Source organism: Patagioenas fasciata, chromosome 19 (assembly GCF_037038585.1).
Source record: "Patagioenas fasciata isolate bPatFas1 chromosome 19, bPatFas1.hap1, whole genome shotgun sequence".
NCBI lineage: Eukaryota > Metazoa > Chordata > Aves > Columbiformes > Columbidae > Patagioenas > Patagioenas fasciata.
Genome location: NC_092538.1, coordinates 2,494,569 through 2,520,830, shown reverse-complemented (window position 1 = coordinate 2,520,830; position 26,262 = coordinate 2,494,569). Strand labels below are relative to the sequence as shown.

The 26,262-nt window shown below is 52.0% G+C and overlaps 1 protein-coding gene across 9 annotated transcripts in view; it reads left to right on the top strand.

The window, feature by feature from the left end:
- The window catches only part of TSPOAP1 (TSPO associated protein 1), a 74,733-nt gene that overhangs the window by 4,985 nt on the left and 43,486 nt on the right, over window positions 1-26,262 (top strand). For 7 of the 9 annotated variants that reach the window (XM_071817091.1, XM_071817087.1, XM_071817085.1 and 4 more), the window contains exons 2-11: window positions 7,284-7,391; window positions 9,032-9,160; window positions 11,275-11,451; window positions 14,652-14,921; window positions 21,179-21,286; window positions 21,919-22,002; window positions 23,211-23,300; window positions 24,364-24,486; window positions 24,885-24,989; window positions 25,338-25,388. In XM_071817091.1, coding sequence (XP_071673192.1) covers window positions 7,284-7,391; window positions 9,032-9,160; window positions 11,275-11,451; window positions 14,652-14,921; window positions 21,179-21,286; window positions 21,919-22,002; window positions 23,211-23,300; window positions 24,364-24,486; window positions 24,885-24,989; window positions 25,338-25,388 — 1,245 coding nt within the window. Of the gene's footprint in view, window positions 1-7,283; window positions 7,392-9,031; window positions 9,161-11,274; window positions 11,452-14,651; window positions 14,922-15,909; window positions 16,098-21,178; window positions 21,287-21,918; window positions 22,003-23,210; window positions 23,301-24,363; window positions 24,487-24,884; window positions 24,990-25,337; window positions 25,389-26,262 lie in introns of those variants that run through there. The other 2 variants (XM_071817088.1, XM_071817093.1) reach the window with 2 other exon arrangements.

Sequence of the window (26,262 nt, the reverse complement as noted above, 5' to 3'; positions counted from 1 at the left end):
TCTTGCTGTTGACATTTCCACGTTGACCTCCAAGCAGCACCTCTGGCTCTTGTGAGTGGTGCAAGGGATGAGTTTTTCCTCTCCATCTCTTAGCCACTTGGTAAGCCCATTGGAGATCTGGGGCTTCTCAGTGCAGGACAAAATCCTACACTTTCTCCAAATCAGTTCTTGCTTTACTGAGAGGGGCAATAAATGCCTTTCCTGACATGCCAGAGCCTGGACAACTACAATAGGTTTTAAGGCAGTGTGACCCAAGCAGAAAAGGTGCTCTTGGCTGCTGGGAAACTGCAAGTAATTTGGAAAACAGGAACAGGTTGGGGAGAACTGTGGAGCAGATACCTGGGCAAAAACTGAGCTGTGCATACAAAACCTGCTGCTCCAGCTGCCTGATGTGCCTCCCGAGGTGGAAGAGCACATCTGCCTCCCCACAGCTGGACGGGGAAGGGGATCCAGTCTCTCCACTCAGTAAAAGCAGGACCAGAGTCTCACACCTTTCTAGGGAGTGTTTCTTTGGATTAGAGTATCTGTTACAAGCAGGATGAGATTTCAGACAGAGAACAGTTGTCCCTGCTCTAGCCATCAAAATACCAAACCTGCAAAGCGCTAAATATTATCATTCTTCTCCAGGTTTTTTTTTTTCATGTTTACAAAATAGAATTATCGGGTATGTGGCATCCAAAAAGAGTCCAGATGTTCCACAAAGACCTTGGGATTGTCTGGGCCTGAGCCCACAGTGCTGGGAGCCTTAGGCTGACCTTTGCTCACAGCTAAACAACAAAACCCCCCCAAAATCTCTATAGGAAGCCAAGACCCACGGTTTAGCTCAAACAACTGGCAACGCAAATGAGTACGCAAGAAGCAGGGGTTGCAAAGTCTTTCTGTGTCTGCACTGAACATGTTAAGACATTTACTTCCCACTTCCTCTATGTTTTGCTTCTTATTTTCTAGTGGAAATGCTGTTGCTTGAGCCTGCTGCTCTGCATGTTCAATGACTTGCTCAGCAGCACCTAGAAAAATCTGCAATGGTGGAAAAAGGTAGCTTGGCTGTCTTGGCACCTGAATTTTACAACCGAACTAGGTTTTATGTGATATAGCCTGGATTTCACACATTGCCAAGCTGTACGATGAAACAGAGATGCTGTCAGTGTCCCCTGGCCATGGTGGGGACGGAGCACAGTCCTGCGGCGGGGACAAATCTTTCTGAAGGCTGATAAGAGAAAGGGGAGAAGCTTGTACACCAGTGTTAAATGGTAGTTGGTAGAACAGGCTTTGTACATGTTTCTCGTCCTCTGAAATGCAGACATCCTTCTGACAAGGTGAGGGATGCCCAGGGGTCACCGAGCGACCCAAGGGCAGGAAGGTGACAATGTTGTTGTACTCGGGGATCTTACTTTGCACAACCTCATGCTGCAGGTCATCTGGTAACCAAGCTGGATCATACCCCAGCAACCTTCAGCCGTGGTTTCTGGCTGTATACGTCTTGGGTGTGCACAACAGAAGTTGTGTTTAACATGGAGAGAGGTTGGGTCACGGCTGGGGAAAGCCCGTCCGGGGCCACCCACACCTCGTCAGGCAGAAGCTGGAAGGAGCAATGGGTACAGGGCTCCATCCCACACTGGAGAGCAGGATGAGGAGCAAACCTGGGACTGACGGTGCCAGCGGCCGCTCAGCCAGGTGAGCAGCTGCACCCCGAGCACCCTGCTCAGGACCTTGTCCCCACGGGTCCGTCCCAGGTCTCTGCAGCACGGGGACAGGCGGGCCTTGGGGGAAAGGAGAAAACAAAAGGGTTCCTCCAAATCCCCCGTCCCATTCAACCGAGTGCCCTATTTTATGTCTGGTTGCGAAAGGCGAAGAAACGTGTGCGCAGTACATCAGGAGCGGTTCAGAGCTGCCTTTCACCAGCCATGCGGTATTTCAGTGTCAGTTTTTTCTCATCTGCTTGCAAAACCTCTTGGGTTTTGGATTTGCTGCTAAAGGTGAGAAATTCTGGTGCATTGGACCCGGCTGCAGTGGGTTTTGGAGAGCTGACCCTCTGCATCGCCCTGAGACTTTATTTTGCCCTCACACTCCCTGTCTCAGTTTTGCAGGAACGTTAACTTCTCCCTGGCTGGGGAGGCTGGAGAAGCTGAGCTCATTACAGGGCAGCTGAGCCACGGCTCCTGAGATGATTTTTCTCCTGGAGTGGCTGAGTTTGTTTTCCCAGGGCCAATGATGGTGCTTTCGTAAGAGGCTTTAAAGATACAGAGGACACGAATTTGTGAGATTCCAATTTTAGCTGCATATCTAATTTTAAACACACTGTGAGGAACGTGTGAAGAGCTGGCAGTGGTCAGAGGGTGCGCAGGAGGGAACGCACGGGGAAAACGTAAGAAAGAGCAAATCTCTGGTGAACGTTCCCCTGAATATTCTCTTAATATCTTGCGATTTGTGGCTCCAGCACTCCCTGTCCTGGAGGCAGTATGTTTGAAGTTAAAAGCCTTGGATGGATTTTTTTCTTCCGTGAGTTTGTTACATGGGGTGATAACAATCAGATAAACGAGGAACTGGCATAAATACGGGGGGTAGTTGGGCTGGAGGAGGGACGTGCAGCGGGAGCAAGCGCTGACTCATGGAAACGGGAGCTGGCGACGCGCGGGGCGAGGAGCGGCTGGGGAAGCGCCACCAAACCAACCGGAGAACAGAGAAGTTTGTGTCTGAAACCAGGAACCCGGAGCAAAATGAAGGAAGTAGAACAAGTGCTGTGAGACACAGGCTGCCTGTCCAAGGAGTGGCAGAACAACCGCGACCAGGCGCGCCTCGTACTTCTCCTGTACCTTTAACAAGAACATCCCTGTGCCCCCGCTGGGACGATGCTCGATGCAGCTGAGCCATCCTGGCTGTGCCGGCAGCGGGTTTTGTGCTCACTCACTGACCGAACAGGAGGGGATGCTATTTTTGTCTTGTTTTTGACACGCAGCGAGGCCACTGCAAAGAGCAGCCGATGGAAAATAACTTAGTTCTGTGAGGGAACTGATTCCTTTGAAACTGAAGGGAAGAAAATGGATTGGCAATGACAGGTTTCATCTCTAAGTGGCGAGGATTGAGAAGTTAAGGAAACTGATTACCACAGTCAGCTGGAATGAACAGCTAAAGGGCTTTGACATGGTGGAGCTTGGTGACAGTGATTTCAAATGAAGATGTGGCGGGGCTAATAAATCCAGGGTAGCAGAGACCTGGGGTAGTTTCACCTGGGAAATAGGTCTGCAAAGCACCTGCAAAGGGGCTTTGGTTTTCAGAGGTGGCTTTTGCAAAGCAAACCTGGCAGCTGGACCCGTATCCGCTGGACATGGGGAAGTCACTGCAGGGACGTGTTGAAAGTAGATGTGTTTTTTACACCTTGAAATGGTATATGTTTTAAAATCAGCCATGAGACCGCCTGTTTCCAAAGGCCACCAGAGACCACCCGCTCGTGGGGACACCTGGTAAATTCCTGTTCCCCGTCTGGCTCCCTGCAGGGGTTTTAAAACAAGGCCGGGCTGAACGTTTGGCACGTTCCCGGGGCTGGCGCGGGGAGCCCTGCCGGCCGGTTCGTGCCAGGCCGTGCCGCGAGGCACCGGCAGCCGGAGCCGCATTGCAGAGCAGCCGCTGTCGTCCTCGCCGCCGCTTGATTTACTGCCCCCCAAATGGCTTCCTGCAAGTTTTCCGCAGGACTTTAAAGGCTGCGCTGGATGCTGGGTGTTTCAGGGGGATTCTAACTGCGTGACCCATTTAGCAGCCTGGCTGGGCACCTCTCCCTGCTAGAGCTGCTGCAGCTCTCCGTTGCTTTTTGAAGTTTTCGGGTGAAAAAGCAGCAGCTTTCTTGCACCTGCCGTGCTGAGGCTTTTCTTTGTTTGCTCATTCATAATGCATCCTGAAGAAACCGTATTTTGGGTTCTACCTGCCAAAAGAGGTGACAGGTGACGATGATTTCCCTCTGACAGGAGGCTTCAAAGCCGTGTGCCGGCTGCACAAGCGAGCTGCGGTCTGTTCTCCCCTCAGCATCCCTGCTGCTCTTCTGCCTTGCTCTGCTTTTAGAAAATTTCCCCCAAGGCCAGAGAACATGTCACTTGGGTTAATATTTTAGCGGCTGGGGATGCTCCTGCTCCAGGGGACGTGACAGCCCGGAGACCCCCCCTGCTGCTCCACGGTCTCAGCTCTGCCTCGGCTCCTGCCAGCTCCAGCTTGCTGGAAACCTCCCTGACCAAGGGATGCTTTTGGATTTTGGCACTTCTGTGTGTCTTTATCAAGACAAGTCGCTTCAGAGGGAGCCCCTGAGCCTCCTCTCCCCAAGGATTCCCTCAGCTCCCTTTGAAAAGCACCATCCACGGGCCATGAGCAAGCCCTGCAGCGAGGCTGCGCCGCGCAGCGCGGGAACCCTGAGGGACGGCGGAGCGGTTAATAAATTAAAAGCTATTTCATTATAGGAAATGAATGTTTAATGAGCGTGGGATGACGTCTAGACGGTCCTTCGGTTCCAGGCTCTACGTGGTCTTGCAGGAGGGTTCAGCTGGCGCAGCCGGTGCTGGCTCAGCGCCAGGGGGAAGGTTTGGCAAAGCGTTCCTGGGCAGCGAGGACAGACGTCCTGGCACGGCAGGGACCTCCTGCCTCCACGTCGTCTCGCTGCAGATGTCCCTTGTGCCTCTCCAGGCAGAGCCCCAAGGAGCTGCGGGCAGAGCGGGATGTGCTGGGGGAGGTTTGGCTGAGCGCCCGGCCCAGCCTGGAGCGCACGGTCACGCTCTGCTGCCCCACAGCAACCTCGCCCGGGGGTCCTGCAGCCCCCTGGGAACTGGGAAGGTCTCTGCATGGTCTAGGACATCCCAGCATCATGGGGTCTGGAGTGTGGCACAAAACCTGAGTTGAAGTGGGGATAGCCCAATAGGACGAGAGTGAGTGGCTGTGAGCCTTTGTATCCCACCCTGAGGTTCATGTTGTTTTACAGCTACAGAAAGCGGGTTTCAAATACAGAAATCTGGATGTAGGTCCCCAAAAGATCCCCCTGCCATGCCAGAAGTGCTAATTGTCCCCCACAGGAAAGCAGTGGCTGCCCGAGAGGGAGCAGGAGTAGGAGCAGGAGCAGGAGCAGGAGCACATCAGCTCCTCTGCAGAAGCTCCCCAGGTCCCATCCCAAGGCAGAGCTCGCTGGCTGGCTTTGCTCAGCCTGTCGCAGTGCAAGCCAGCGCAGACAAGCAGCTCGGGGCCTCTTGTCAGTGGCAAGAAGATGGAAATAATGCATTTTGACTCCATCCCAGGAGCTGTCTGCTTGGCTCTGGGGATGGCGGCAGTGAACCAGCCCAAGGCCCTGCCACGCACGGCAAAGGAGATGCTGGTGGGATCCTCCCACCATGCAGCCCCCCCGATGTGTTCCCACACATCAGCACCCCCTGCTGTGTCCCCCACCAGCACCCGCAGCATCCCCCACATGGGTGTCCCGCCCAAGGACGTGCTTTGCTGTTCTGGAGCTGGCAATAGGGAAATCATCTCGGGGCATCTCACTGTCCCTGTAAAGCAGCAGGGATGGGACCGATGACCCAGGATCTGGTACTGGGTGTTTGACCCAGAGCGCTGCTCCGGGCAGGGCGCTTGGCTCCCAGGGGAGCTTCTCGGCTGCTCCAGGCCGCTGAATTTGGGGAGCTCCTGGTTCCTGGGCCTGGCCTGACCTCCCCTGGAGCAACCCTGAGCTGCTGGAGAGCAGGAGGGGACACCCAGGTGCGTGGGGGCTGCTGCAGTAACAGTTGCCTTGTGCCTAGGGGAGAATACAAAAAAAAGGAATAGAAGCAAACAAATACATTTTTGCTTTCTCGCAAGTGGAAAGCAGTGCACTCTTCTTCCATGGGGCATTTCGCTCCAGCTTTCTCAAGCCCTGGGACTTCTGCAAGGGGGACACCTGCAAACCACTCTGCCGCGGGCCTGTCAGCTTGCGGCACCTCATGTCCCCTCTTGGTGGCTCAGAGGGCTGGTGGGACCCCGGGACACTGTGTGAGACCAGCAGGGAGGGCTGGCTGTTCGCTCTTGAGGGTAATTTTTGGGTTTTAGTCTATTTCAGTTGTGTTTTCCCTCCCTACTCTGCCAAGGCATTTCCATGTGAGAGGTTGGGAGAGCCATGGCACAGGCAGCCACACTGGGGGATTCAATGGGGTGGCCTTTGTGGCTCTGGCCTCCTGCCCTTTTTCTCCAATGGCCACGAATGAGAAGCCAAAATATAGCGATGGTCAAAAGTGTAATGAGTTTTAGCCAATCTCAGACTTCCCCACAGTCTGAGTGCTGTGAGCCGCCTGTCCGACTTCTCACAACTGAGAAAGCTTGTGCAGCATTTATTTGGTAGCCAAGGGACATTCCATTTACAGCCTTGGCTTGCAAACTGCATTTATATGGTAGCCAAGGGACATTTCACTTGTAGCCTGGCTTGCAAACTGCAGAAGCTGAGCTGTGCAGCGGGAAGGTCACGGTTGTTCAGCAGCACCAGCAGAGACTTGCTGGGTGTTGGGAGCGGGTCCCGGCTGCTGGGAAAACATCTGGCCCGCTCTTCCCGAGGTGCGCCGCTTGTTGCTGCCATATGGCAGCTGTGGAGCAATCACTTGGCTACGCACTTTGCTAACACACAAAAATACTTCCTGGGAGCCCGCTTCGGCAGCGAGCCTGCGGCGAGCGGCGCTGAGCAGGAAGCTGTAACCACAAAGCTATATATACAGCTCCCGGCAGAGCTGCTGCTGCGTTTGATGTGACAAAATTAAGGTGGTGTTTTGCAAAGAAATCCGGCATGTTGCCTTCTCCCAGAGCTGAGGCTGACACAGAGAGGGCAGAGCCTGGGACGTGGCTCCTGGGTCAAACTGGGGGAACCAGCATGGGGGGCAGACGAGGAGCTCTCATCTCTGAAAACCACATGGTCCCTGAGCCGGGGGGAGCAGCACACGTGTCTGGGCTGCCCCAGCTTGTGCTCTTGCTGGCTCTTGAGCTGGTTTAGATGGTACTGTGGCAAAATGCAAGTGCCTGGGGATGACATGGGGTCTGGGCAAGTTGAAAGCATCCTTAAAGCTATGAGGCGGTAGCTGTCAGCCACAGGTGGTGTAGCCCAGCCCTGAAGGCCACTTGTCCCCCAAAGGACACACAGCCCCTCGCATCCCCCTGAAATGAGCCTCCACATTCCACTCTGCCCCTTTGCTGCAGCACCCGGTCCTGCCAGGCTGGGCTTCTGCAGGGCCAGGGTGGGCGTGCAGCTTGGTCCATCTTCCCTCGGCCCTGCCTTGCCTCTCCCCACTGTTTTGCAGAGTGAGGCTGACTACGGCTTCCTCGTGAGCCAGAACACGAAGCTCCTGAGTGCGCTGGAGGACCTGCGGCTCCGCTGCTCCAGCCTGGCCGAGGAGAACAGCTTGCTGGTGAGCAGAGGACGCAGCTCCATCCCGCACCCTGGCCAGGGGCTGCTCCGGCTGCTGGCTCGGGATGCTTTGTGGGGAGGGAGACCCAGCTGGGGTGAGGTGTTGTCTGTTGGCACATGGGAACATAGCAGTGCCATGGGGAAAGGGGGTCTGGCTGCTTTGGGTTCCCTGGCTTCAGCAGGACCCCTTCCTTGTGATGCTGAGCACAGTTGGGACCCTCTGCTCCCTCTCTGCCACCTTTGTCTGGTGCTCCTTGCCCGCTGGAAGCCACAAGAGGCTTTGAGGCAGCTGCCCACGAGAGCTGGCAGAGAGAAGGGCAGCGGGGAGCTGATGGCAGGGGAGGGGAAGTCGCTCTTGTTTCCTCTTTAATTGGAAAAGCAGAAGCACTGATTCACTCGGCCCTGGTGCTGGGTGATGGTGCAGCACTGCCCCCTGCTCCCCTGGGACCTCAGCACCTCCCCAGCACCCAAAACCCACCAGGCTGCTACAGCCCAGGCTGCCCATTCTGTCCCCCTCCCATGGTGGACAGGGACCCCTGGGGAATATGAAGAGGGGACGTTCCCCTCCTGCATCCTCCCTGGAGAGCATCAGCCCCCGTGCAGCCCCGTGACATGGGGACGTGGCCACCATGGGCCCCTGAAAATCTGTTTGCTCTGCATTTCAGATCTATAGAACCAAATTCAAAACACATATTTTAGATTATTTTCTTACGCTAAAAGCATAAATCCAGTATGACGTGCATGCTGGGGGGGTCACCTCTTCTCAGTCCTCTGGATTTTGGCAGAGCACTATTGTGTAAGCTGTCACAAAATCTTACTCCCAAAAACCAGCCTTGGTCTGCTGGATGAAGCAGAGAACAGCAAGCGCTCGTGGTGACATCTCACAGGGGTAGGGAGGAAAATAATTGGAAGGATCAGCTGACTTGACATTTTTGCTGATGTGAAAAGACAGCACAACACATCTGGATACAACCTTGGGAGAACGAGCCATCAGCGAGGGGCGGCTTATTGAAACGGACAGATAACAAATAAAAGGGGATTAAGAGCTAACGGAATCAATAGGAAGAAAAAGGAAATTTGCTTTGCAAACACGATAAAGTCCTTTGCTGCTTTCTCGCTGTTCCCCCCAACTCATGCTTCAGTGTCATGAGAAAAAGGACGATGGCAAAGCTTTCAGCAGTGGTGCAGCACAAATCCTCAGCAATGTGTTGAGTCCTGCAACCCTGGGGAAATAAACGAGGAAGACTTTGGAAGAGGAGGGCCAAAGGGTGAGCGGGAAGGACAGACTGATGCTGGAAATGCGCTGGGACCCAGCCGGCAAGGGTGTTGTGGATGGAGAGGGACCAGGTGGGATGGCCCTGGTTGGGGTGAGAGGCATCTCATGGGAGCAAGGGGGACATTAACAAAAATACCAGGAAAAACAGAGGTTTCAGTGACTGGAGAGGCAACAAGAGCAGACATTGGTGTTTAATGGTTGGCACAGTGGTAGGAGAACAGGTCACGCCCTGGCTGGGAAAAGCCCTGTGGGCACCGAGCGGGTTGGTCAGGGCTTGGGAGGGACCTTGTGTGCCCCAACACCCCTGACACGCAGCTTTGAGCTGAGTGGGGACTTCACCTTGACCTTCTCCTTCTGTTACCCAGCGCAGGAGCTGTTTTCCCCAGACAGAGGAGAAGGTGAAGCACCTGAAGAGGAAGAACGCGGAGCTGGCGGTGATCGCCAAGCGCCTGGAGGAGAGAGCGCGGAAACTCCAGGAGGCAAACCTCAAAGTGGTGAGTGCTGCTGGGAGCTGGGCTGGAGAGCATCTCCAGGACATCTCCCTTGCTTCTTCTATTGAGCTAGAAAGGCCTTTTCTTTCCACTTTTCTTAAACGTACAGCAAACACGCTTTGCACATCAGCAGCAGGGCAAGAATCATGAAACTCAACCATCGGCAGCTCCTTCTGCTCCTGCTTGGGGACCTGGCTGTGAGCAATGGATGGAGTCACCGTCCCTGGAGGGGTTTAACACATGTATAGATGAGGTTCTTAGGGACACGGTTTAGTGCTAGATTTAGGTTAGAGTTGGACTAGATGATCTTAATGGTCTTCGAACCAAAATTATTCTATGATTCTATTCTATGATTCTAATTTCCTCCTGCTTGGTTTCTCCCTGGAAATGTGCTGCCCTACCTTAAGGTGTTAGTTTAAGGCTCAGCTTTCCCTGGGCAAGACATGAAAGTAATTCACCTGACTTCACCGAAAAGAAACAGGAAGTATTTGAAGAAGAAAAGGAGTGTGGTAAAGCAAAACAGGAAGGGGTGAGAGACGCTGCTTGGCCCCATCCACACCTTGCTTGCCTTTGCTGTGCAAGCTGCATGGGTTTTGCTTTCTCCAGCCCATCAGCAGTTTGTTGCAAACCCTGTAGCACCTGGCAGGGTGCAGGACTTGTAGGAGATGGTTGTAGGATGGGGGATCTTGGAGACAAGCATTTGTATGAACTTCTTAAAGGTCAGTTGCAGTGGAGTAAGGGAAAACTTTCCTTCTGTTGGAAGGAACCTGGGGATTGTGATGGGGAATTCAAGCCCATTAGCATAGAAAGGAGGAAGCGAAAGCTTTGCTGAAGAGCAGGAAGGGGTTTTCCTGGCACTGCCCACCCTCTCTGTCCCCCGGCACCGCGCTGTCCGTCTGTCATGGGGTTTTGGTACTTGCAGGGCAACAGCTGCTGCCATATGGACTGTCAGACACCATGTTAAGAGAAATCTTTTGATATACATCCAACAGCTATGCAGACCCTTCAACAACAATACAAATGCTGTTTTATTTTTTCCTGAGTGAGATTTTGGGGTGGTGACAGTTGAAGACCTGTGTAAGCCCTGGGAGAACTGATGTGCTGGGCTCCTGGGCTGGTCCAGGTCTCCCAACAGCAGAAGGTGCCCAGGGGCTGAGGCTTGTGCAGGGGGCAGATGATGCTGAACTGCTTCTCCTGCTGAATATCTCTCAGTCCTCCCTGCTGGCCCTTGCTGGGCTCTCTCTTGCCTCCCCCTTTGCCTGTATCTTCCACCTATCCATGCTGAAGGCCTCTTTGCTGCTGCCTGGAAACCCACAGAATCATAGAGTCACAGAATAGTTTGGGTTGGAAGGGACCTTCAAAGGTCATCATGTCCAACCTCCCTGCCGTGGGCAGGGATATCTTCAACTAGATGCTCCATTTCTCTTCCTGGGTTGGCCACCTCCATCTTTGCACCCATGCTCACCTTTCCTGCCATCGTCCTTTTCTCTGCTGCCTTCTCCCACCTTTCTGCCTTCATCCTGTTTTTCTCCTCCTCTCCCCACGCACTGCTGCCCTGCCTGCAGCCCCTGTGCTGACTACACCCATTGGCCTCATCTCTTGAGCACCTTCTCCTTCCCACCTCTTCTCCCATCCACTTCTCCATCCAGCCCTTCCCCTTTCGTAGAATCACAGAATCCTTTTAGTTGGAGGAGAACCTCAAGCTCATCGAGTCCAACCATAACCCATCCCTGGCACTGCCCCATGTCCTGAGAACCTCATGTCCGTCTGTCCAGCCCTCCAGGGATGGTGACTCCAGCACTGCCCTGGGCAGCCTGTTCCAATGCCCCAGAGCCCTTTGGGGAAGAAATTGTTCCCCACATCCAACCTCACCCTCCCCTGGCGCAACTTGAGGCCGTTTCCTCTGCTCCTGGCGCTTGTTCCTGGGGAGCAGAGCCCGACCCCCCTGGCTCCAAGCTCCTTTCAGGCAGTTCAGAGATCAGAAGGTCTCCCCTCAGCCTTCTTTTTTTTCCTCTCACTTTTCCGTACATCTGTCATGCTCCTCTGTCTGTCTGTCCTTTGGGGCTGTTGGGCTGATGGTTAACGAACACCAATGCATATGTCTTTCTCCCTTGCAGGTAACTGCTCCGGTGCCTCTAAAGGGCCCCAGCCTGGAGCTGTGTAAAAAAGCATTTGCCCGCCAGCGTGCCAAGGACCTGACCGAGCAAGCCAGTGCTCTCCTGGCAAAGGACAAGCAGATTGAAGCTCTGCAGCAGGAGTGCCGGGAGCTGCAGGCTAAACTCACTGCAGGGAAGGTGAGACTTTCTGGGACATCACTCAGTGGCTGGGGACAAGTGACAACAGTGATGGGAACCAGGCTCCAGGGCAGTTAGTCCCAAGTGCAGACTGAAAACAGAGGGCATTTGATGTGGGAGCTGGATGGGGGACATTGGGTGAGTGTGTGGCAGAGTCGGTGTCCAGACCCCTGCAGCACAGGTTGTTGGGGGACACCCTGCTTGACCCTCTGTGAATTCAGGGGGCTGAGCTGCCATTTGCAGCAGCGACTAAGACTCACCACTGGAAATCCCCGAGAAGCCACAAATACAGGATGACTTTTCACAGTGCTGAGCTTCAAGAAAGATGCAGAAGCAGGATCTCCTTTTAAAGTGTTTCTTTAAAAAGTAAAACAGCTAAGCGTGTTCTCAAGAAGCAGTCTATCCCAAGCTGCAGCTTTTCTGAGAGCCACCATGCTGGTGGTGACTTGTGATCCTTGTGTGCCTGCGACTGAGGGTACAAATCGTTAGACAGGGGTGGGTATTCGTGAAACCATCGAAATGCTGGTGCCTGTACCCAGGCTGCTGACCTATGTTCCCCTCAGCGCCAGCACAGAACTTGCCATTATCAGTGATGGGATAAAAGGGATAATTCAGCTCATCCTGAGACAGCTGTCTAAAAGCAGCGGGATGCGTCGCTCCTTCAAAGCACTGCTTGTCCGCACTGCTGCTGACAGGACCCTCTGCAGACACCTGAGGCCAGGTGAAATGACTCCCACTCAAGGTGACTAAAGCAACCTGTTCCAGGCAAATCAGATATATCTTTTGGTCATGAGCTGGATGCTTTCAGTTTAGGTCAGTTGTTAAACTCTCATGAGATGCTCAGTAATGCTTGGGCTTGCCCTGGATTCCCTGTTTTGCTAATGCAGATGTGGTCAAGTGCAACCCCGCGTTCCTGCGTCCAGCTGAGCTGAATGAATACTTACATTTCTACCTACCCTACTTACATGATATTTAGGTGACAAATACTTACTCTCTGAAAGCAGCTTTATTTTTGGCTTGTCACATGTTCATTTTAACTATGGGTTTGAAGGTAGACTCTCAGTCTTTCCCTATCGCAGATCTCGCCAAGACAAGAACAATTGGGTATTTGCTGTTTGTACAGAGCTGCCCCACTGATCCCTTCTGACATTAAACCACAGGAGAAAGTTGTCCCGGTCTGACTGTGCTCCATGGCGTCACCAAGAAGAAATTCCCTTCCTGTCCCCTTGATTTCTCACTGCAAACCCCACAGAAGTGGAACAGACCCCTTCCAGAGCAGGCTGATTTTCCTAGCAGAGTGTGCTGGGCAACCCGAATCTGCCAGGGACAGGGGAGGGACAAATTGTTGAGGAATGTGACAAAGGCGGGTGAGCAAGACGCACTGCTGGCCAAGGAAACACACAAGGGTGCAGTCCTCAGGAATTCAGCTGCTGCTTTCCTAGGGCATGGGTGACCACGCTGGCTCGGAGGTGAGGACGTGTTGCTGCCGAGGCACCAGTAACCGGGAGCATCGACGCAGGAGCAGGGAATCCTCAGAGAAGAGAGGAAATCATTCTGCCTGATCTTGGTTTTCCCATTTCTCTTCCAAGCAGGCTGCTCATTAAATTTTAATTGCCAGCTAGTTAAAATTCAAAATTGACCTAATCTGTCTGCAGCATGCAAAATGCATTATGCCAATGAAGGGGTTTATATGCAGAGATATTATGTGCAGGCTCAGAGTTTGTAACCAAATCAATTTTAATGCAGGGCATTTAAATCAGCACACATATTTCAGTAGCTGTGAAACGGATCTACTCAGTTCCTTTCCAGCGGCAGGACGGACACCCTGCACGCTGGGCTGCAAAACCACTGCCCTTGTTTTGCAAAGTCAAGGCTCTTAGGATAGGATAAAATGATTTCCTGAGATCATACTCTGGTGATGGGTTTCCAACCTAAGCCCAGCTCCAGCTAAAAGCAGGTGGCAATTTCTTGCATTCTTGGAAGCGGGGGATTGCAGGGAACAGCCAGGCAGCTGCAGGAGACGTGTAGAGCAGAAACCGTGAGTGGAGGACTGAGCTTTTTTTCTGTTCCCTTGTTCCCCCAGGCTTCACAGCCTGTCTGTTGGGAATAGCTGCCTTTTTTTTATTTTTGGTGGGGGAAGGGAGATTTTATACAGTGCCACAGCTAATTTTCTGTAAAGAACCACAATCCTGATAGCCTGACCATGAGGCTGGCACAGAGGAGGCCCAGCTGCTCATGTCTTGAATCTGTAATTAGTTTCTGCTAATGCTGCCTCAGTTTCCCCCTTGTAGCGTGAGAGTAACCATGGTTTTCTACGCAAATTGTATTTATAAATCCCAAACCATTTTTAGGGTGAATAAGAAGTGAACCGGGAAGCAGATTAAATCTGTCCTGGAGACGAAGCATGCATTGAGTTCACTGGCTTAGGAGCTTTCCAGGGGAAGGAGCAATGTCTCCTCCAGCAGCATGTTTGTAAAGACAGGTTTTTATAACCAGCTTTTGTACGTGTGCATGGACATGCAGTACGTGCTTTTTCAGCTTCCTGAAATCTGAAAAACCTTTGAAGAATTAAAACAAGCTGGTGACATATTCTCACCATTTTTGTGAGAGTAAAATTGCACTGGTTTCCTTGAAAAGCTGCTGGTTTTGGGTCTGGGGTGGGTGGGAGTGACCCGTTGTGCTAAAGATAGGGGCCCATCCACCCACACTGTCTCTGAAGAGGTTAGAAATCAAGAATGTTTGAAAACCAAACATTATCCTGAGTGAGAACTGAATAACTCCCAGATGTTCTTCATCCTTTCCAGCATTTAAAGCCCTATCCAGCGTTACGGCTGCGGAGGGTGCCAGTGCACACACCAGGGAGGCAAACCAGCCAAGGCTCTTGTCTGGCTGGGAAATGAGATGATCTTATCCTGCCACGCTCTCTGCTGGCAAGCACTGAGAGCACACGCTGTGGGTAACCCTGGGACAGTCAGAAGCATTACAGGCTAGTTTTTATCTGCGGGAGGAATAACATGTTCGCATAAGGGATGCAAAGTGTCAGCTTTTGATGCTTTGGAGACACGGGAAGGAATCCTTGTGTGCCACGTTACCTGGTTTTCACCAGTGTGTCTTCAGTTTGCATGTTAAATCACTACCCCGAGCTGTTCCACCTTTTAGAGCCTGTCAGCGACACAATGTCGTGTTTGCGTGTCCCGCAGGACGACCCTCGCTGCCTGAACGTCATCGAGTTCGATCGCCTGCTGCGGGAATCCCAGCGAGAGGTGCTGCGGCTGCAGAGGCAGATCGCGCTGAAGAATTTCAAGGAGTCTCTACGTTCCTCTACAAGCAGCTCAGGCGGCGCTTTGCCGAGCGCTGCCGCACGCTTGGGACCGCTCAGACTGACGCGGAATACCTGCTCCAAAGGGTCACCTCTACCCAAGGAGGCTGGTTCGGGGGACCCCGCGCTGGGAGGGGAAGGACGCAGGGAGGTGAGGTGAACGCATCAGTGCCCTGGAAGTTGTGCTGTTTAATGAGTCATTTAATTACGGTTCTTAAGAAACTTCTTGAGAGTTCGTGCGCACTGTGGTTTGCAAACAGGTGCTGGGCTGTTTCTGAAATGACCGATTCAAGCACCGTGTCCCACAGTGTGAGGGGGGACACGGTCTAGGAAATCAGGCAACCCCTCGTTCTGCCCTCATTTGCTGAAAACAGACGGTTTGGTGTTTACAGAGGTTCGCATGTTGGCTCCTTGTAGGTGAGTGATGGGCACAGCATCCTAATGCTGCTGCTCTTCATGTTTGCTTACCTCCTTTAACTAAAATATTCCTCCTAAGCCTACAAACCCAGGCAGCCCTGGCTTGATGCCTTGAGGTCCATGTTTCCCAACCAAAACGGCTGCAGAACATGACATGTGTGTGCTCAGGTGCAGCTGGGACAACCCGAGTGCTGCAGATTATTGCACCAGGGCTGGGATGCTCTTCTGCATCTGAACCTCTTCGTTACGTTTACAGGAGAAAATAGAGGCAGGGGAAGAAAGAAGTGAGAGCAATCGTGGGCTGCCCGGGTAGTGTTCAAGCTCTGAAGGCTGTCACTTGGTGCTGTGACAGTCCCTGCCCTTCTGCAGACCCACAGCAGCAATCCCTGAGGGACACGATGCGGGCAGACCCGCTGCTCTGTGACCGCCGGGCCGCCCCGGCTCCGCGCACGGCGAACCCCGAGGGCCGCGCTGAGGAGCCGGGCCGGGCCCGGCCGCCCCCCGGCCACAGTGGTACAGCCCGGCTGACCCGGGCCGCCCCAGGGCGCCGCCTCCCGCTGGCGGCCGCGCAGCCGGCAGGTAAGGCCGGGCCCTCCCGCGGGCCCCTCGCCGGGCCGGGCCTGGGGCGGCGGCGGGGCCGCGTCCGCCGGGGAGCGGGGCGGGCGGGCCCGAGGCCCCGCGGGCAGCGCCTCTCCCGCGGCGGGGCCGAGCCGCTCCCCGGCCAGGCCCGCCGGGGCCTCCGCTGCCTGCGGGGTTGGGCAGCGGGGCTTCCCCTCAGCGCCGGAATTCTCCACAAGGGAGGACGAAGCCGCCGAGGAAAGGCGGGGGGGCTCAGCCCGCCGTGGGGAGCGGGGTCTGGGCCAGTCCCGGTGGGCGCTTCGGCGGGGGCCAGTCCCGGGGCCGAGCCGGGGTGAGGGGCCGGAGAGGCCTCGAGGCCGCCCGCGGGGGGTGCGGGAGGCCGGGCCGCGCTGCCCGGTGCCCCCGGCTCCGGCGGGTCCTGGGTTCCCGGGGCCGGGGGCGGCACCGCGGGGCCGCTGGCGCCGGGTGGGTTCGTCTCGGGTGGGTTTGCCCCGTTTCTTTGCGAAGTTCTTAGTGCCCGCGGCTCCCGGGGCAGAATCTCACATCTGTGGGTTGTGGGAGGACTCGCCTTCCCTCCCAACTCCCGCCGGCTTCTCTCATTTATTGCTCCCCAACTCTCAAGGAAGATGTATTGAGTATTAATTCCTTGTTCATCTTTTCCGAGTCACTTGTGAGTCTATAGGCTCCGCTTCTTCAGCCGTTTTTTGTTGTTGTTTCTTTTTAGCCACTTCCATTATTCAGTGTTACTCATCTTTGCCTCCTTCCTTTGTACGTTTTCTCTCGTGTTTTTGTGTTGGGGAAGCAGCGCTACACACAGTACCCCAGACACTGTGTCATTGATTTACATGGTGGAATAATGAAGCTGTGTCTCTGTTTCCCCGATAGATCTCTTTGCCTTTTTGTATGAGCATTGGGTTCTATTACAACATTATTTGTCTGATAGCCCTCTGTAATGTCTCAGTGTCACGAGGCCCTTTTCACTATTTGTCCCTTTGCTACATCAGTACTTGGAGAGCACGGTTCCTGCTGCCTCTCTCAGCCCTCTCATTTTTACCAGCTATTTACCCAGAGAAAGTCTTCACCCTCATCCCGTGGTGGGTCAGTGTCTGCAGAAGCTCAGAGCACCACAGCTGGGTGTGTTCAGAGCACCCAGCAGACCCTGCTGGATCTCACCCACCTGTTTGCTTGCTAATGCTTTAGAAAAACTTGTAGATCTGTGATGTGGGGTTTTTTCCCAATATATGATTGTTTGGGTTTTTTTTTTTAAGTATCTGCCTAACCTTTGTTGCAGTTTGTATCAGTTAGCCTGGAACATGTGTCAGATGGACTAGTCTGTGCTTCCCCAGGTCTCTACTTGGAATACTCTTAAAACTTGACATTTACCACCTTTGAGTTATTTCATATTGCGCTGCTGTTGGGGGAGTGACACACGGCACATCTCAGTTCAGTTACTGCTGAAGTGAGAGATTTGGTTTATGCCAAAGGGGGTTTTTTGAACCCTTGGGTGAATGTTGTCGACTGTTTATTTTGTTGGCTTTTACAGTTGTTCTTTTAGACAGTTCAGTTTGCAAGAGATGCTCAGCTCTGTTCTTCATAGTTTGAGGTTTCTGTCCTGCTGACCCCTCGCCCCCAGATTCCTCCAGGATGATGAGTGATGCACAGACCTTGTTTTTTCCCCCCTCTCCTCTTCCTTTGTCTTCTTTGGACGGCCCTTCCATACCTTGATTTTCAACTGACCCTGCAGATTCTGCACACAAGAACATATATTATGGTCTTTCTCATAGATGCTCTTTATTTCTGTGGTTCGGGAGAGTGTGTCCTCATTGTTAGAAGATTTTTCTGGCTGATAAATAGCCACTAAGTCCAACAGCAGTAGTGAAGGGGGAGCACGGAAGCTGTTGCCGTTCTCTTCACAGAAACCTATAGCGCAGAACAGCTGGGGCTCAACAGGCTGAGTTTGTGCAGGCACAGCGGTGCTGTGGTGAGGGGGAATTCAGCGCTCAGGGCGGCAATCACAATTATCGTAATTAAAAGAAATTACTTTGCTCTTCTGTCCTGCTGTCCAGCACAGTGCGTCAGTGCAGTATTCCCCGGCTCTCAGAGAACTTCCTCAGAGTATAACAATCAAGCTTCTCGTCTGAGTGTCCTTGAAAAATCCCATTCCTCTGTTCTCCTTCTTTATTTAGGGTTTTGGGGTGATGCTTATCTCTATAATGGTAAGCTATAATTTAGCAGGAACTTTTTAAACAACCTCATGTTTCCCACTGCTCAGTGACGCTGCCCCTTCAGTTGTGTCAGGGCAGCTCATGTTCAGCAGTGGGATGTGATGGATCTGAGTTAAAAACAGCCTGGCAAACCCGGCCTTCCTCCTGCCGTGTCCTGAAACCCACATCAGTTTTTCGGTCCATCTCTGCCTGAGGCTGCACAGAGCTGCCCTGGCACAGCGGAGGGGACGGGCCATGGTGAGGTGGAAAACGCTTTAGCGCTTCTTTTGGAGTAGGATTGCGATGATGCTTTCAGGGTGTCAAGGGCAGAGCTTTCTAGAAAGTCCACAGCATTTTTAGTTTATAGCATGCTTTAAACTTTCTGGTTATTTGCTAAAGCACAGATACTTCTGAGCCTGCTGTCTATTTGACTTCAGCAGACACAGCCTGAGCATCCTGCTCTCTTGGCAGGGTCTGGAGCATCTTTGTGATGAGGAGACACTGAGAGAGCTGGGGCTGTTGAGCTGGAGAAGAGAAGCTGAGAGGGATCTGATCAATGGGATCAATAGCTCAGGGTGGGTGTCAGAGGATGGACCAGACTCTGTTCAGTGGTGCCCAGCGCCAGGGTGAGGGGCAGCGGGCACAGACTGAAACACAGGAGGCTCCATGTGAACATGAGCAGAAACTTGTTTGCTGGGAGGTGCCAGAGCCTGGCCCAGGCTGCCCAGAGCGGGTGTGGAGTCTCCTTCTCTGAGCCATTCAAACCCGCCTGGACCCACCTGTGTGATCTGCTCTGTGACCCTGCGTGAGCAGGGCTGGGCTGGGGATCTGCAGAGGTCCTGCAGCCCAACCAGCCTGGGGTTCGGGGGATTCTGTCTCTGCCAAGGTCGGTGCTCAGCGTGGGTAGCGCTGGTTTACAGCGATTTTTAACTGTCTGGTTGAACAGATTCCTTGCATCTGGCTCATTCACCGAGCAGCTCCCAGTCCCTGCTGTGGATGCGGGGCACAGCTCCAGGTCCCAGCTCTCTTTGCGATGTGTGCCAGTCTCGTTTATCACTTGTTTAATATGGTGATGAGTCAGTTCTGCAGAAAAATAACAGTATATGAGCATGTGGCTGGGAACATGTCTTTGTTCTTGGGTGGAAATTAGGTCCATTGGGGCAAATTCAAAATTTGGTAATTTTTCTAAATTGTCTGTAATTAGCAGTGTCATGGTTTTGTTTAGCTTTTTGCTGGGAAATGATCACAAACAAGCAGATTTGCTATCTTGCACATCTGTTTGCAGGAGAGCATGACTTGTGAAGCACAGTGCATGATACTTGTGCAGTGGGTATCTGACCTCAGCTGGTATCCACTTGCATTCCTTGGGACCTCATGTCATTAAATTTGACTAAAATGCAATGGCTTCAGTTTGCAAAGAAGCATAATTTTAGGGGGGGAGATGTGAAATACAGATTTGAAACTTTGCCAGGTGGATGAAAAAACGTCTCAGAAGCATTTACACATGGATATTCCAGAGCTAAATGCCGGTTTCACTGCACATCTGAAAGCTCCCAAGGGCTGGGGCTCCTCAGGTGCTGTGGGTTGGGTGGAAGATCTCGAGATTTCCAGCCACCCACGTGAACCACGCTGCAGGGTGCTGAGTGCAGGATTGTGCTTGGGGCAGAAAATCTGAAAGCCTTGGAAAGCCTGGGCTTGAGTTCAGTCTCGTAGGGTGTTCTGGCTTTCAGCAGTGGAGCCACAAACATAGATATAGTTAAAACCAGCGTTTCAAGCCTAAAGCAGGTAAAAGCAATGTTGTTTAGGTGCCTGGACACTGTCCCAGGGCTGACTCGGTGGTGTAGATCCCTCAGCGCTGTGGGTGTTCCAAGTGAAATGAGAAATTCTGCTTCTGATGAGAGAGGCCGACTGAAAGTAAAGAGCTGTCAGGGATTACCCTGGGCAGACAAGGCAAGGTCAGATATCAGTCGAGAGTGAAAACTGAGAGGATCAAGGGTGTGTTTGTCTGGAGCTCAAATTGAAAGGGTATTTGTTAGAAACTTGTGAACAAACATGTACAGAAAAGTGTCTCCTTTCATCTGGTTTGGTGGTGGCACGTGAACCAGAGCACGTCTGCTGCCATCTCAGTCCTTCTCAGCTACCGGCTGGGGTGGGATGCTCCATTTCTTGCTGTTTTTTGTCTGCACTTTCCTGCCTTTAAGTTCTGAGATCTTTACTGCTTTCTGCTGTTGCGTTTGTTGTGCTTTCTGAGGTTGTGTTCTCCCTTCTGCCCATCTTCCATCTTTTGATTGCTTTGGAGAGGTCCCTGAAAGGTGTTGCTGACGCCTCTGATTGAAACCTTCAGTGAAGCACAAATGGGAACTCAGATCCAAGAACCTTGTGGAGCTCACTGTGGCATGTGGGTGGTTTAGTCATAGAATCATAGAGTCATTTTGGTTGGAAAAGCCCCTCAAGACCATCAAGTCCAACTGTTCCCCCACCCCTGGCACTGCCCCATGTCCTGAGAACTTCATGTCCGTCTGTCCAACCCTCCAGGGATGGTGACTCCAGCACTGCCCTGGGCAGCCTGTTCCAATGCCCCACAGCCCTTTGGGGAAGAAATTGTTCCCCACATCCAACCTCACCCTCCCCTGGCGCAACTTGAGGCCGTTTCCTCTGCTCCTGGCGCTTGTTCCTGGGGAGCAGAGCCCAACCCCCCTGGCTCCAAGCTCCTTTCAGGCAGTTCAGAGATCAGAAGGTCTCCCCTCAGCTCCTGTTCTCCAGCTGAACCCCCCAGGTCCCTCAGCCGCTCCCATCACACTTGTGCTCCAGCCCCTCACCAGCTCCGTTCCCTTCTCTCAACTCGCTCCAGCACCTCAAGACCTTTCCTGATGTGAGGGGCCTCAGGATTTGAGGTTTGGTCTCCCCATTCCCAGCACAGGGATGGTCACTGCCCTGGGCCTGCTGGCCACACCAGTGCTGGTACCATCCAGGATGCTGGTGGCCTTGGCACTGGGCTCCAGCAGACTCCCAGCGCTGGTCTCTGGTGGCCACGAGGTCCCTGGCACGGTGTTCACCTTTCTCCACGTCCAGTGGTGCGGTTCAGAGATCTGGGGTTTTGATGGGAATGTTGTTCTCCCAGGCGGTGCTGCCTCTTCTCCCTCAGTGTGCCTGGTGTGCTCTGGGGTCCTGGCTGGCCCTGACCTCTGGTATCTCACTTGCTTTCCAGGTGGAGCCAGGTGTGCAGCCACTGGGACCTGCTTCTGAAGGACATGAAAATTTCCCTCCTAAAAATGCAGTAACAGACCCAGCGAGCAGCCACCAGATAAAGCAGCTGGTGAGTTGTGACCCTGATTTTTCATGAAGGAGCACTGTGCATTTTCTTGGGGTTTTAATCCATGGAATCCAGGCAGGGATTTTAGGGATTTAAGTCTTTTTAGGTGCAGCTGCTCTGCACAAGTGGGAAGCTTGGGGAATCGGTAGGAAACCACAGGCTGCCAGCGTGGAGAGTGTTGCTGGGTGGCACCTCCAGGTATTGGGCTGGCAGGGGAATATGTCAGAGAAAATGAGAGGAAAACGGGCCAATAGATTCTGTGTTGTGTTGGTTGAGTCTTATTTGATCTGGGAACAGATAAGACTGGCCTGGGGCAGACGTCACGTCTCCTTATGAGTGATTCCAGCAAACCAGGACAGTTCACTGCGAGGTTGTGCAGTTCTTATTGTTCTGAGGAGCCAAGGGTGGTGGCGAGTAACTGCAGGTAAAGGTACAGAACCAGAGTATGCCTTCTCTCTGTTAGGTGTCATCTGGATTAGAATGGGAGCTAAGATAGCACAGCTAGTGTTTCAAGCTGGATATTTTGCACAGCTCTTTTTGTCCCCTGCATCCTGTCCTCCGGCCTTTTCTAAACATTGTAAGAATGCATTGTAAGAACGTGGACATGCTGATCTACTGATGCTGGTTTCATGCAGGAATTTGAACTCAAGAAAAAGCGCAAAAAATGTGAAAACCTTGAGCATGAAGTGAGGAAAAAGCATAAAAGATGCAAAGAACTGGTAAGTGTTCTGATTACCTGCTGTTGTGAGCATAATGTTAGAAGAGGAGCTAAGTTGTTGTGTGCCTCTCTTGAATTCTCTTCAGTTTATGTGAGTAATGAATCACCAGTCTTGCTCTTAATTTGCACAGTGTCACAAATTTGGGGCTCCAGACCCTGAGGCTGGAATTGTTTAATTAGTCTTTCAGCTGGCTGTGGCTTCAATATAGCTACATAAATCACTGCATGAAACTCTGTGGCCTTCGCTATTTTGAGGAGATAACTTGCCATTTCCAGACAAGTATCAAAAGATTTCTGCACCTTGAAATGATAATTACCCAAACCCTCAGCCATTTTCTTGTGCTTCATATTTGTTGGATGAAATCTTGCTGCTTTTTAATTTTGTGGAGGTTTTACAGGTCATATCACAGCATCTGGATTTCTCCCTTCTGTTTCTGCTTTGCTGAGCAGCACTGGTGGCATTAGTGACTATGACTATGGGTTGGCCCAAGGGTGCTTACCTTCTGAATAGGTGTTTTATGTCTTGCTCAAATCTCAGTTCAGTTCAGTTCCAATGCATAGCTCAGACTCATCTGCAGTTCATAGTTCCACCTCATTGTCTGGGTTAGAGTGGGATGGTTAGGGAATAAGTTGGTTAGACACTTAGTTTTTCAAGATAAGAAGGGACCAACTCACCTTGAAGTGCCTGGGCTGAGGCCGCACACATGGGAATTAGCTCTTGGGACAGCCAGAAAATATTTGATGATCCCATAAAACATTGGGATGGGGAAATGGATGCGGAGTCAGGTGCGATTATGGAACTATTAAATTCCTGTAATACTGCACAGAGTTGCTGCAGCTGCGCTGGACCTGAGAGATGCACTCAGTGTCTCTCCACAGGTCCATGGTCTCCTGCCTGCTCTGATCTTGAACCAACAGGGAAACTTGTTGAATGGTTGTAGGTGGAGATGGAGTTCTGGACCGCAGTACAGAATGTGACTCTGGGGCTGTGAAGCAGACAAGGAAAAGTCTTTCTCATTCTGGGCTTTGAGGCAATGTAAATGGGAAAAGAAACTTGAGGGCTCGTATCTGCTTGAGCAGAGCTGCACCTGGCACCCCGCACGCAGCGTCCTGCACCACCAGTCAGCAGGAGCAGGGAAGCTGCTCTGCAGAATAATTTGGGGAAGTTAGTCGCGCCTTGGTGTAGTAACACACGCTGTTTCTGGACAGGAGATCCAGCTGCAGGAGGTACAGAATGAAAATGCACGGCTGGCTGAAGAGAACTTGCAGCTGAACGAGAAGGCTGGATGGGCAGGACAGGTAAAAAGCAGTGTCTTTGTTTGCTGGATGGAGCATTAGCTTCTCTAAAATTTTGCTGAAAATCACTTGCTAGCTTGCTTGGTGTTCAGGATGCCAGCTGAGTAATGGTCGTGTGTCAATCTGTGTACGTCTGTCCAGCGTACCCCATGGTAACCACCAGCAGAGGAGGTAACTGCCCTTTTTTCATTAGAACTTCCCCAAAACTCAAGTGGGATGCGTTGTCTTAAGTTCAAACTTGGTTCATCTGTGGTAACTCATTAATGAGTTCATGACCAAAGCCGAAGAGTGGCTGGTGGGCAGCAGCGTGCGCTGGTCAGAGGGTGGTGGAGCAGAACCCATCACTGCAAGCACAGTGTGTGTTCAAAAGTTCTCAGTCACCCTTGGCATTTTTCTGTCGTCCTCAAAGGGGGTTTTGGTGGCTGATGGGGCAGGGGAGAAAGCCACAAATGTAATGCACCAGAGTTAAAAAGCCACTTGTCTGTCCCATGTGTCAATCTTAGAGTCATCATGTTGCCACCATGCGTAAGACTTCCCACAAATTTAATAACTGTTTGTTCTAAGTGCAAGTTTTTGTCTTTGCTTAATAATCTGCATTGCTAACAGTCATTAAGCCATAGCGCACTCTAGAACCAAAATATGTTGCCAGAACTTCCTGTAATAGGTGGAGGAGGTAAACATGGTTTCAGCAGGCTGCCCTGTCTTTCTGTACCGTTCTCTGTTTAATCCTACCAGCCAGGGTTAAAAACCTTGCAGACCTTTGTGCCTGGTTTTGTATCTCTTCAGAATGTAGCCTGTTCATATCCCAGTCCCTTTGTCCTGCAAAAGGGCAGGAGAGATGTGTCTGGTGGGAGAACAGTGTGTGCAAATAAAAGTGTCCATCACATTGAGGACCGATATTTGTTTTGAGCAGAAGCCAGGGGAGAGGAGATTCATGATTTTGGTATCATTACAAGTTGAAGGCAGGTCTGCAAAACAACCTGTTGAGATACAGAAATAGTTTTCTGTTATTTAGCCAAGGAATATCTATGGCTACTTGTGCTAATTGAAAATCCTTTCTCTTCAGGTTGAATCTGAGAATGCTGACCTGAAACTGCAGGTTGTTTTGGTTACTAAGGAACGGGATTCAGTAATTCAGACGAATCAAGGACTCCAAACCAAGCTGGAGAATCTAGAGCAGGTGCTGAAGGTCAGTGGGATCCACACGGCTGGAAGGACTCTCCAGACACTTAGTGCTGCTTTTGGATGGCACATGTTGTCTCTTTGCCTTTTTGTGTTCATTCTTTTGTCTCTGTGCTTCTGTTGGGAATTCCGCTTCGGCGGGATCCTGGAACATGGCTTTCCGGAGCAGGCAGAGGTGCTTTAGAAAGGCTGCTGCAGGGATTCGGGTGGGAGGGGAATGAGGTCCTTGATTTAAGGATTTTCTTTGGCTGTGTTGCTGTGGCCTGTGGTAGGAGTTTCCTCCTTTCCTCTCTGTTTAACGATGGCATGGAATGCAGGCCATGTTTTGACTTCAGGACCTATAGTAGGGCACAGGACAGTATTTCGGTAATGTCGCCCTTCAGCTGTCTGTGAATTGTTCTGCAGCACATGAGAAATGTGGCTGAGCGAAGGCAGCTGCTGGAAGTCGAGCACAAGGAAGCGCTGCTAGTCCTGCAGGAGAAGCAAGAGGAGGTCAGACGGCTGCAGCAGGTACGCGGCGCCCGAAAGAATGGGTGTTTTACTCTCTGAATCCTTGGGAAGTGAGGGGACTCCCGTGCCGGGTATCCTTGGAAGTGCAGTGTATGGAGGAGGTATATGTGAGTTTACCGAGGACGAGTGTCTGCATCTGGGAAAACTCTGATACCTGAGCACAGTGAAGGGATTTTCTCCTGAATGGTGGTTCTGATCTCTTACTGCTGTTTGTCCAAAGACTGAAGATGCTTTCAGTCTGTACAGTGTTTTAAATCTATAATGGTCTATCAAGGTGGCGATGGGAGTAGTGGAAGTGCACTTACATAGGCTGCTTTCTTATTTACTCCATTTCTTATTTCTTCTTAGGCGCAGGCAGAGGCGAAAAGAGAACATGAAGGAGCAGTACAGCTTCTAGAGGTAAGACAGGAGAAAATAAGATGGATTAGTGGCTACAGATTTGGTATCTTTGGTTCTTAATGTCGGTTTTCTTGATGCCCTGGGTTTTGTTGGTTCTTGAGCAAAATACTTTAATGTCTGGATCAGATGCAATGTGTTGCTGCATTGAACAAGTGTCAGTTGTGCTGGGGTAAGAGTTTGTGGGGATTAAATGCTGGCCTGCTCCTCCTCAGAGAGGTTATTTCATTCAGATTGTGCCCAACTCTTGCAGGGATGTGTTAAGTACCCAACCTCATTGCTGCCTGCTCCATTTTCCGGGCTGGTCTGCAGGGAGGCAGAATACCTGTGTGCATGTGATTTGAGATTTCTTTTGTGTGTCTGTGCTTTATGTTTTTTATTAGGGGAAAAGAGGAGAAATGTGACCTTCGAGCATAATGAGTGATGAAGTTTGAGGCAGATCCCTTGTCCCGTTTGCTGGGCTGGGACCAGCTGCATGAGGGCTCTGATGTTCATGCCGAACATGCTTTGCTGTGTGGCAGACATGATGAGCACTGGTTTGGGTTTGATTTGCATTATCTCAGTTTTTATCGGGATGACTTTGGAGAAAACCTTGGCTGTGGGTTCGTGGAGCTGCAAAGGCAAAGCACCAAGCCCCAGAACTTGCTGTGATGATTTCATGGCTGCCAGAGAGCTGGGTCAGGTGTGGTGGCAAATGGGGCAGTTCCTGCTCTTTTAGTCCACTGAGGTTTTCTGAGCACTAAACCATTTCATAGAATCCCAGAGTGTCAGGGGCTGGAAGGGACCTGGAAAGCTCATCCAGTGCAATCCCCCCATGGAGCAGGAACACCCAGCTGAGGTTCCACAGGAAGGTGTCCAGGTGGGTTTGAATGTCTGC